The 12436-nt window shown below is 39.2% G+C and overlaps 1 protein-coding gene across 1 annotated transcript in view; it reads left to right on the top strand.

Annotated features, from left to right (window-relative positions):
* PTPRN2 (protein tyrosine phosphatase receptor type N2) overlaps window positions 1-12436 on the top strand; it is a 1146107-nt gene that overhangs the window by 1072266 nt on the left and 61405 nt on the right. The window contains exon 17 of the mRNA XM_089694046.1: window positions 10752-10829. Within this exon, the coding sequence (XP_089550172.1) occupies window positions 10752-10829 (78 nt within the window). The remainder of the gene's footprint in view (window positions 1-10751; window positions 10830-12436) is intronic.

Below are 12436 nucleotides of genomic sequence, written 5' to 3'. Positions count from 1 at the left end.
GACCTTTCCGATCATGTGACTGCCATGACAGCCAATTAGGGTGGTCACATGACCCTAAAGTCTGCCCCGCCTCCCAGCATTGGAAACCACTTAAAGGGACAGGAGGCGCTGGCATGAAGGAGTTAAAGTCCAATTTGTAGCCTAGCCCCCATTCTTTAGGACAAGGATACTTTTAGGGCTCATTCACACTCTATGCAGAGACCTGCATTTTTCTGTACTTGAAAATGGTTTTCTAGGAACTTGTTGGTTCAGCATTAGTTAAGTTTTTTGTTCAATTTTATAACTGTATTTTATAATGGGATAGCGGGGCTGCTTAATCTTTTATGCTGCCTTTTTTAGAACCAGATGATCTGCATGGGCTCCAGTGCCCTGTTAAGAAGACCTGCCTAGTGGAGATTCTGCCCCCAGTCACCAGTTGAGACCAGGTGCTTGTAAGGAATAGTTTCCTTCTCAACACAGCCTCCTGAGCAGGGTTGTCTTGTGTTATTTCACTTAAATGATGTATTATCTCTATCCCATAATACATCCTGGAGAATTATGTGCCACAGAGAATGTGTTAGTCCAAGGAACAGGTTGACCTGGGTAACAAAAGTGATTTTGTTATTGAAAAAAGGATTTTTTCAACAAAAGAGGGTTGATAGGAGATGGCAGAATAAGCATTTTGGAAAATGCTTCCTGACTCCCAAGTTGACCAAAGAGCTACAATGATTTTAGAGTTTCTGATCTGCAATAGGTATGCACTAAGTGAGGGTGCACCACCTGATCTGTATGCTTGTTTCACTGCTTTAAAGAGTAATGAAGTCACTAATTTAGTATGACAGCCAAGCAGCTAGCATTTTCAGGGGAAAGAGACCACCAGTAGAAGATAAAGACATTTGTTACAATGGATTTGTCGCTCCTTAAAGCTGAACTCCAAGAATTCAGCCACTTTGTACAATGGCTGAATTACTAGGGGTTAAATCTAACTAGATGCATACAACCTTGAAGACTTATCTCTTTAATTTGCAATATGTATTTTTACTGACTACTGGCAACATAGCTATCACTTTAGTTCTGGTGCTCCAACACAGGGACTTCTGGTTTCATTTACTGCAGCTGCACAGTTGCATGCAGACACTGTACCCCTCCCCTCCCATGCTCCTGCCCAATCACAGAACTCATTCATAAAATGCAAAGCCTTCTGTGAATGGAACAAAAGAGGGGAGGGGCAGGCAGAGATGCTGCTGTATGAGAGAGCAGCGTCTTTCCTGTCAGAGCCCCAGGATTGTAGATTGTAGTACTTCCGGAGCTCCAAAAAACTGTCAGATGTAAATAAGAGATAAGTCCAGGAGATGGCATACACCTTGTTGGACTTAACTCATAGCAGGTCAGCACATTTTACAAAGTGTCTGAATCCCTGGAGTTCAGCTTTAAGTGCAAATAAAATACAAATGTAATCAACCAGAACCCATATAACCTCGATGTGCTACCAATTATAGAGAAGCCTGCTCACCAGCTTCCAAGATCATTACAAGTATGAGTAGAATCACTTAACTCTTTCTGTGCCACTGACTGCCATCTCAGTACCTTTATCGTGTAGTGTTCATGCGACCAATGCAATGGCGTCCCCAAGGTGCACTATATGCAGTTTATGCAGTTCTTGTGTGAGTAACAGCTACACAGAATTGTTTGCCTGTCTCCAGACTAGCTTAGCTGTAATTGCATTTTGCCTTCATAAGCAGATGGCATATTTTGCTGCTCTGCAATCATTATGTTTACCATGTTCCAGATAGCGATTTTGTGACAGTAGCTGATTAGCGCTAAAAGGCGCCGAGTGGCCTGTTTGTGATGTAGCAGATAGCAGAGCTCCTGACAGCAAAGCTCACATCGGTATTGATTCCGCTTGCTTGTGTCTAGCTGAGCATGAATGGCTGGCTATGCAGGGCAGACGCTCCTCATACTTATTTATTTCATTTGAATGACAGTGTAATGGTATTTATGCAAAAAAACATATGTTCCTGCTACTTGGCTTGTTGTACAGATGAGCCTGGATTATTGTTTCATCCTAATCATATTTACAGTAGAAAATTAACTCAGTGTCTTTTGATGCTTTCAGTGTAACACTCTTGTAACAACATTCATGATATGTTTGATATGGTAAAGGTGACTACATGGGCTAATTTTAATATAATAAAACAGGATTAACCACTTCTGTGCCACCTTATAGCAGAAATACTGCTACAGGGCAGCACAGGTGCGCAAAACCACATATATATGATTTTGCAGTTCCGCCATTCGCGGCCTTGGCTGTCAGTCACCGGGTCCCGGCCGGTGATTTCTCGCCGACACCTGGTGATCGCCGACGGGGGGGAGACCTGTCAGCTCCTGCACACTGCTTTGTATGGCTTTGCGTAGCAGAGCCATACAAAGCAGTGTGCTTACAGTGGAAAGCACACACACAGCACATAGTAAAACAGCACATAGTTAACCCTTTGATTGCCCCGCATGTTATCCCCTTCCTGCCCAGTGTCATTAGTACAGTGTCAGTGCTTTTTATTAGCACTGATCACTGTATTGGTGTCACAGGGGATGTCAGTGACACCAAGTCAGTTCCCCCCAGTGTCAGAATGCCTACCGCAGTCCCGCTATAAGTGGCTGATCGCCGCCATTACTAGTAAAAAAAGAAAAATTCCTGTATATATACCGCCATTTGTAAAAGGTATAACTTTCATGGAAACCAAGTAATTTACACGTATTGGGACTTGTTTTTAGCAAAGACATGTAGCAGAATACATTTTGGCCCAAATTTATCACGAAATTTGATTTTTAAAATTTTTTTACTGGACATGTTTAATAGCAAAAAAGTCAAAAATATTGTTTTTAGCAGAATTGTTGTCAAAAATATAGTTTTTTCGCAGAATTGTTGATCTTTTATGTTTATAGCAAAAAAAAAAAAAAAGCACAGGCTATTAATGTCACCAAAAGAAAGCTCTATTTGTGGGGAAAAAAAGGACATAAATTTAATTTGGGTGCAGCATTGCATGGCCGCACAATTGTCAGTTAAAAAAAAAGCAGCGCCATATCGCAAAAATGGCCTGGTCGGGAAGGGGGGTGAATCCTCAGGAGGGCAAGTGGTTAGAGACTGATGGGACAGATTTGAAAATGTTACACATCACTATTCTTTGCTACATTTTATGAAAAATGATGCTGAGGCTTGCCATAGGCATGCAGTGATCATTGCCTACACTAGCCGTTTTCAACAGACATCTTGGGGTTTATTTACTAAAGCTGGAGAGTCCAAAATCAGACTCCCTTCTGCATAGAAACCAATCAGCTTCTAACCTCAGCTTGTTCAATGAAGCTTTGGCAATGAAACCTGGAAGCTGATTGGTTTCTATGCAGAAGTGAGTCTGATTTTGGACTCTCCAGCTTTAGTAAATAAACTCCCTTATGTCTATAAGAGCTGCAGACAACCGCTGGTTAAAGGATAAGTTCATTTTTTAATGAAAAAGCACATCTTTTTGCAGTTAAAAAAATGTGCATTTAATATTTTTTTACACTGGAGACTATAAAGCATTGCACCCTCAATTAGCAGATCACGGTGCAATACCAGGCTACTGCAGAATCTCAGTATAGCTGTCTGACCATACCTCGTACAGGCAGGCAGTTACTTATTTGCAGGAAGAGTCAATGAACTATGAGAGCGTTTATCAGTGCCCTCGCAGTTCATTGAGAACTACAAACCGTTGGTCGTAAGATCTGATGGTACTTGTAGCTCATTTATTCACAGAATAAATGACACAGCTATGCGGGTAAAGCCTTGCACAGCTGCACTGTTTTCAAATTGTGAGATCGGGTGCAGGGGGAAGATCCCTGGCCCACTGTCACAGTGAGTAGGGGGGAGATAGTGAAGAGAGGAGGCAGGAGCTGGAACAGGTGGAACACGTAACAGGTTCCAAAAGTCAACTTAGCCTTTAACAGCTGTGGGGAAAATGGGTTTGGTTATACAGGTTTGGTAACCTGGCCGGATCGCTGTTCATTCTTTTGAGATAAATGGAACCATCCTCCTTTTTAACAGGCATGTTCACTTTAACAAAATGTAAAGTTTAAGGTAGAAACTCAGTGTACATTCTCTGTATGTGTTTGGTGTTGGGATGAATTAACTCCTGTGTGCATGTAAGGGAGTTATGTAATCCCATCCCAGCCAATAAAAATGGCCAGAGGTGGCACAACCAGAAAAATAAAGCGCATCACTGGAAGGGGCGTGCCTTGGCAGATATATCTGCTCTTTTGTCCAAATATACAGAGCATAATTGCACATTATGGCAATGGAGTTTAGATTTACTTTAAAAGGCGCCAGTAAAAATTAAACAAATCACTAACACTTATATTCTTTGCATCTTTACAGTGGCAATGTGCTAAATCTTCTCTATGTTGAAGAGCTCCAGGCACTGCTACCATTTGACAATTCCAAGTCCCTATGTGGGCACTCTGGTTACTTCTGACAGTCACTACGTCACTACAAGAATATTTAATATATAAAATTTACAGCCAGCAGTTAGTGTTCCAAGCTACTGCTCTACATTTTGACTAAGCTAACGTTACTGCTATGCTGTGAATAGCCTGCATTGACCTGAATAGCAGAAGCTCAAATTACAAATGTATAATTACAAAATACCCCTCTCTCTTTACTTTGAAGATAAGACCTCATGTGGATTTTCTGCTGGTGTGGGGACAAGATCCCTGGCCCGCTGTCACAGTGAGTAGGGGGGAGATAGTGAAGAGAGGAGGCAGAAGCTGGAACGTGTTACATGTTGCACTCTAAATATGGGTGGAACATGTAACTGGTTCTAAAAGTCAACGTGGCTTTTAACAGGTTAGGGGGAAATGGGTTTGGTTAGACAGGTTTGTTAACCTGGCCTAATTGAGTAGATTAGCTGAGCTTTCCCTTTAAGCAGCTCAGAAACAGTGTTACAGATGCACCCTGTTTTAAACATATTACTTTTAAAATAAAGATTTACTGAAAATACCAAAAACATGATATAATACATAAGTTTATAATCCTATAAATGTAAAAAAATTTAACTTGACCAAAACCATTAAAGTTTCCCTGTAAAGGTAAATCGAGTGGATGCTGTAATATTTGCACAGTGGTAGGGCCTTCTATATAGAATTTGCACATCGTGCATTGATTTTAGCTTCTGCCTGAAGTCGATTGTTCACAAATGAAAAGCTCCATGGTGTTGTCACATAACGAGCAGTTCTCATGTGATAAAACCACAGAACATCAGCTAGCTATGCAACATTGAAAATGTTGAATGGCAATTTTAAATTGTCGGGCAGATCATAAAAACCCCCATTGGGGCTTTCTTTTTAAAGCATTGCAAATTTTACCTGCATTGCTAATGCTGCTGCTTGTATGTAGTGATATGGAAAATAAATACAATGTTTTTTTTGTGTTACAAATAATGTTCATGTTAGATAATGGCATGGTTGAAAGTCACGTTTTATATGACTCATTTTTTTAGTGACATATAGGCAATTCTGCCACCAGCAAGGCAACTAGAGGCAGCCAGTAGAGAGCCACTAGAAGCAGCAAGATGATGTTCCCAATGCTAGTGATCAAGACTCAACAGCGTTTGGGCCAGCAACAGAGCTACATCTCACTGTGTTTTGTGAGGAAACAAACCTACAAGTCAAACAGGCAGCCTTTGTAGCGATCCTGCCACTGGCTATTTGTCGCTATCGGCAGAATTGTATCATCAGCCTTTGTGTCAATATTATCAACCAACTATAAAAATGAAAAAAAAAATAGCTAAATAGTACTTATACTTAATTTTCTTACAAATACAGAAATGTTGCATTATGTTATCTGTATATCAAGCTGGGGAGATGGATAACAAAAAAGCTGGGGGTTAAGTATCGCACACACGAACAGAAAATCGTAGAAAAATACAGCTTTTGAAGCAATCGTACAATAATCTGATCGTTAGTGCACAGCTTCCAACAGCTGATCATGACAGTTCATCCAAAATTATCTGAAGGGACAAACATTGTACCAGATCGTACAATTTTGGTTTAATTAGTACAATTTTCTTCTGAAAATACATTACAAATATAATACAATACATTACATCACCTCTGAAGATCTATTCTGTCGTATGAGAATTTTCGTAAGTTGAGTAACATCTTTATTTTCGATATGGAGACTAGCATGCAATAAAAAACAGACAATCATTTGTCTGATATTCACATTATGTGTACAAGGCTTTAGATATAGCCTTCACTAAGCCCTGTAACATAATGACATTAAAAACAACACTTTCTGTAAAAATAACAAAAAAAACCTGCACGTTTGAAAAACTTCCTTCTCAGCATGTTAGATCTCTCAGGGGTAAAGGTCATTGGCCCTCCAGATAAATATGTACTGTATTTATTGTGAAAGCAGAATCACATAAGTCAGAAGAAAGCCAATGTTTCCTGTACTCGCAGGGTCCCTTCCTTAAAGTGGTTGTAAATATCAGACATGAAATATGAACAAGGCATATCCCTTTATAGTGTGTACTTGTCTCAATTAAGTGCTGTTTTTCTCTGCTGCTTCATTCCTGTGCCATCAGCATGACTCACTTCTGACAAGTTTTCCTGACACCAAGAGAAAAATGGTGACATGGGAAATGACCTCCAGCAAATTGACAGCCTCAGCTGTGTTCTTGTGTGCTGTGCGGAGGGGTGTGTGTCTGTTGCCTCCAATCAGCTCTCAAAGCTCTCCTCACTGAACTCTGCAGTGTGTAAATTCAGCTCTCCACCCCATTTTTTCTGAACTCTTAGACAAGGTTTATACATTCAGCACTTTTTTTGGATGTAGAGATGAGAAGACTGCAGATATACAGGTACAACTTTTGTAGGAGGATTTGTTTCATCTCTGTGTGTCACCTGAGGCCAGTAACTTCACTGGTTATATATAAGGGGTTACAACCACTACATCAATATGTCACCTTGAGGAACAGACCATGCAATTATGCTCTGAAACATCAACATTCTTCTGACTTATATGTTTCTGCTTTCACAATAAATTTGTGATACGCATTTAACTGGAATTCTGGTGACTTTGTATCCTCTTATCTGGTTCTAGTATGTCACCGTCCACCGCAATCACTTAAAGCACCGTGATCGCCTAAATCTCTCGTACTGCCAGGAATGCAGCATCATATTTGGACTGATTGTAACACAAGATATCAAATAGTTCTGAGTGTTGGGATTAGGTGGACAGCTAAATTTCAAACTGGAAACCCATTTCTAACATTAAAAACCAGAGAAGAAATTGTTATATCGGAAGATATAAATATCCTGGCTGCTAGAATGTTCAGTAAATTTGTTTTTAAGACCAGGGTTCCTTAAATGTGCTTACATACATATTAGATTTATATGTATGTATACTTCAAGGCCAAAACTACCAGAGCATAATGTGTCAGCTCCGAGTGAGTATGTATGGAAAATATAAATTGTAGTCTTATGCCAGAGAAGAAAAAACAGACTTCACTAAAACATAATTTTTTCTGGATATATCGACGCTTGCAGTAAAGAATATAACAGTATATCATTTGAATTGCTGAATAAATTAGAAAGGCTCTTTCAGCTGAGAACCGAACTTATATCTGTAGGGTGACACCCAATATTATGACACAAAATGTAATGTAATGTCATCAGACTTGACATGCTTGTAGTGCTACAATATTTTTTATTATTATCAAAATAATCAAAATCTGAAACTAGTAGGAAAGTGGCACTAAATTTAAATGTTACACACATACGTAGAACTAGTGTAATCACAGAATTAATCACTAGAAACAAAAATACTTATATAAAGATACTCAACAGCTTCACTACTTTGGATTGTAGGTCTGACAGTTAAAGTGGAAGTTTACCCATTTTCAGCTTTCAGTGCTATCACACTGTGAATGACAATTGCGCGGTCATGCAACACTGTACCCATATGAGTTTTTTAGCATTTGTTTGAGACAAATAAAAATTTATTTTGGTGGTATTTATTCACCACTGGGATTTTTATTTTTTTTGCTATATAAATGAAAAAGTCCAAACATTTTGAAAAAAAAGTGTTTTTCTTATAACAGTATAAATAATATTTCATCATAAATCTTGGCCAAAATGTATTCAGCTATCTTTTTAGTAAAAAAAAAAAAAAATAACCCAAATTAGTTTATAACCAAAAATGATAATTTTCAAAAATTGTTTTTACATTTTTCTACTTTATTTTTTTATATTATTATTTATGTTTTTTAACATACTGTCACCCTAGCAGTACAGTGCAACCATAGTGACACTGTACTACTTGTAGGGGGTGATGAAGATTTTTTTGTTTTTAGATTTTGTTTGTTTTTTTTGTTTGTTTTTACAATGATTGCATTTACACCCATAAAGGCTGTAAAAGCAATCATTTCTCCTTCTCTCTGGCTGCATTCTTGAGAAATACTGCGAGAGCTGTGATTGGTCACAGCTTGTCACATGGTAAAAGGCTGTTGTGAATAGCCTTGTACCATGTGACCTCTGTGGTCATTCACAGATTTCACTAGTAGTAAGCAATGATGTCAGGAAGTGACATCTTGCTTACTACTATTCATGTAATCACTGATTGGCCAATCAGTGATCACATGATCAGGACCTCACACAGAGGTCCCATACAGCGATCACACTGGACACAGTGGGCACCGGATCGTGGTTCTGTGTGCTCCCAGGGAGCATGCATAGGCAGGGAATGCGGGAGGACGTTAAACGGCCACCCACTCTTGCATTGCTCCCGTCCTGCCGTTTATGTGCATGGGCTGGATGGGAAGTGGTTAAATATGTTCTTTAGCAAGGAACATACATTCCATATTAATAATTATGCTACCGAAATGATAGTGTGCTGTAAATTGCCTCCAGCATTGCTCCTATTTCTTCTTGCTGGAGGCTGCCATTTTGCTGAAGCCCAGAGCCCTTGAGCAGCAGTAAATCTTTAGACTTTCAGCAGGTCGGCCTCTGGTGGCTATGATTTTCAGCACAATGAAACCGATCACAAGCAGAGCAGGGTGAGACAGTGTATTACTGGATTTTCAACAGTTTAGGCACTTATTTGAAATGTTTTACATATCTATACCTGCAAAAGGGCCAGCCTGAAGTGATCTAGCAGGACTTAATTTTCTAACTAAAGTCCCACTTTATATAGCACTCTCCTAAATGATTAAATTAAAGTGAACCTGTGACAAATCTGGGCAATTCAAACCAAGCATGTCATTAAAAAAATGCCTACGCATAGGATACCTTCAGTGAAAACGCAGTATGATTATGAGATACAGAGATATATTCAATATATATAGAACTATATATATTTTTATATATATAGAAATATATATAGTCAGCAAATTAGTTCATACTTTGCTGGTTTTTTTGCCTTCCTCTGGATCAACAGTGGGTGTAGGATTATAAAATGTTTTTTAATCGTTGAACTGGATGGACTTTTGTCTTTTTTCAGCCAGACTAACTATGTAACTATGAAAGCCAGTGCAAATCTTATTTTCTCATAAAATGATATGTTACCCTAAAATGTATTTTTGTCTATGTGTGTGTTTGTCCATATGGATAGTTATGATAGTAGTTACATAGTTACATAGTTAGTCTGGCTGAAAAAAGACAAATGTCCATCTAGTTCAACAATAAAATAAAACAATAAAAAAAAGTTGTACTTCTATACCCACAGTTGATCCAGAGGAAAGCAAAAAAACTCCAGCAAATCATGATCCAATTTGCTCCTGCTGGGAAAAAATCCCTTCCTGATCCCCCGAGAGGCAATCCGATATTCCCTGGATCAACTTTACCTATAAATGTTAGTATCCAGTTATATTCTGTGTATCTAGGAAAGAATCCAGACCTTTTTTAAAGTAATCCACTGAACTGGCCAGAACCAACTCTTGAGGGAGTATATTCCAGTATCTGTTGTACTCATCCTATTATGAAAAGTACCTGGTGATCTGGCCAGTCCCCCTTCTCTTTTTTTGCAGTCTAACCACAGCAAGCATGGAAGCAGCTTTGTGCCGGCATGGTCAGTTTTTATATCAAACTCTACTTCTTGGAGATACAGGATGTTGTTCACAGTCAGTATGGCCACCATGCCCCCTGCCTTGCTTGTGTGACGTAATGTTCTTCCTGCCTCCGTTTTCTTAACCTCCCCCCCCCCATGTCCCTAATGCAAAGGAGCTGGTGTGGTCATGTGGGCAACAAATAAAGCATGAAAAGTAGGTGCTTAAAGTTTTCTTTTTTTTAGATAAAAACAATTATAGTTTCTAAATGTAAAATTCAGTCTAACTATATGGTTTCAGAGACCTGTGCTCACAAATATTTTAATCCTCCTACCTTCTGGTCCCCTTATTTGCCAGTAATGCTGAAGACTCAGGGGGCTGGAGCAAGCTTGACACTGAAAAGAATGAAACGATTATTTGTGACTCCTTGAAATCAACTTTTAGAAATGTATGCTTTGCATCACTCATTCCTTAACCAGTACAGTTATCAGCTATCATAATCTGTCGTGCAAATCGCATAGTCTGAAATTTGAAAATGTTGCTAGCATCCATGCTGGCCTGTGTCTGATTAGTACCTGATTTTACAAATGATATAAGGTTCCAGATAAGAGCTGGAAATTCCGTCTGCCACTCGTCATGTAACAGTCCCACAATTTGTGATTTCATTATTAACAGTGTGATGTTTGTATTTTTTTACAGATGGATCATGACCCGCGAAATCCAGCTTATATCGCTTCTCAAGGACCTCTTCCTGCTACTGTGGCTGATTTTTGGCAGGTAAAAAAAGAGAATTTACTGTTTTCATCTAAAATTTTTATTCTGAGAAAGTGGTTTTACCTATAAAAGAATGCTTGAGTATGCATAGGTCCATTAATTGAACAAAGAAATAGACTGTATTTTCTCTGAGTCTGGCAGTGTTTGAATTAATGTTGCAATCTAATAAAAAAATCTCTCTAGGCACAGATATAGTGAGGAATTCGCTTTATTGTCCAGACAGAAATAGACAATGTCCATAAACCCTACTCCAGGGAGCTGTGTTCTGCAATATTGTCAGATCTGAGCCAACCTGTACATTAATGATAACTTAAATGATTTGCCCAGACTATGAGCATTCCAGTATTTAAATATTCTTAACAAGCAATAAATGCACTTTATGACAAGCCCTCACTGACCGCTGTAATTGTAGCCACCGTGTAGCAATTATCCTCAAAGATCAAAGCTCTGTCAGAAGCTCAGTCCTCCCTAACTCCTCCCAGTAGAGACTCAGAAACGTCCAGCAAGAGCTGGAAGACAGAGCAGGGTGAGCTGAGCTGCTAAGGAAATTACTTGGATGACCTCAGTGCTTCTGCTGTGAATTTTAAGGATAGATTGCTCCACAGTGCTCCCAGTTACAGAGGTCAATCAGGGCTTGTTTTAAAGCTAATTTGCTACTTGTTAAGAATATGACCACAGATTCGTTTAAAGCTATGTTAAGTCTTGTGGTGATGCATAAACAATCGAGAAGGCCTTAAACACAGTTCTTAGAGAAAATGCTCTTTCAGGTTCCCTCCAATATTGACCACAAGCCTAAAAGACTAGTCTCTTGGTCAGATGATCACTGCTGAAGGGAAATATTTGGGGTTCTGGACAAGTTGGCCAGAGGTCTCCAAACAGGTGCCCAGAGGCCGGATATGGCCCTTTGCTTATGCTTATCCAGCCCTTGGGGCGCTATTTCTCCCACTGACATTGACAATGGGGCACTATTCCTCCAACTGACAATAACATTGGGGCATTATTTCTTCCACTGACACCAACGATGTGGCTCTATTCCACCAACTGAAACCAATGATGGGGCATTATTCCTCTCACTGATACCAATATTGGGGCACTAATCCTCCCCTAAAACCTAAGATGGGGCATTGTTTATTCCTACTGACACCAATACATTTTCTACTCCTGCTGGCCACAGTCCAGCCTTCCTTAAAAACATTAAACTGGCCCTTTTTTTTAGTTTGGAGACCCCTTCTCTACACCAACAGCACAGATCACCTGACCAAATAGGCTTTTAGACATGTGGCCTTTCCAGGCAGGAGCATACACTGGAGTTGTATTTAGCAAAATGAAGTACTTCAGCTCTTTTATTGCTCTTGTTCAATTGAATATATTTGTTAATATAGCTTTATGTTAAAATTATTAATATACATGTGCTTTAAAGAGACCCTGTCAGGTTTCTACAGCATTAAAAGCTTTAATCCTCTTCTATAGAAAACAGCATATAACCACATCTGCAGCCCATTACTCCTATTTCTTTTCCACTCCAGCACTGCAGCCATGGAAAAATTTTAAAGCTGTAGGAACTCGACAAGATCTCTTTAACCACTTGCTTACTGGGCATTTATACCCCC

Source organism: Staurois parvus, unplaced genomic scaffold (genome assembly GCF_062004578.1).
Source record: "Staurois parvus isolate SC_StPar_1 unplaced genomic scaffold, SC_StPar_1.0 ptg000005l, whole genome shotgun sequence".
NCBI classification, from domain to species: Eukaryota; Metazoa; Chordata; class Amphibia; order Anura; family Ranidae; genus Staurois; species Staurois parvus.
The sequence above is the reverse complement of the archived record's forward strand: the minus strand, read 5'-3'. Positions and strand labels throughout refer to the sequence as shown.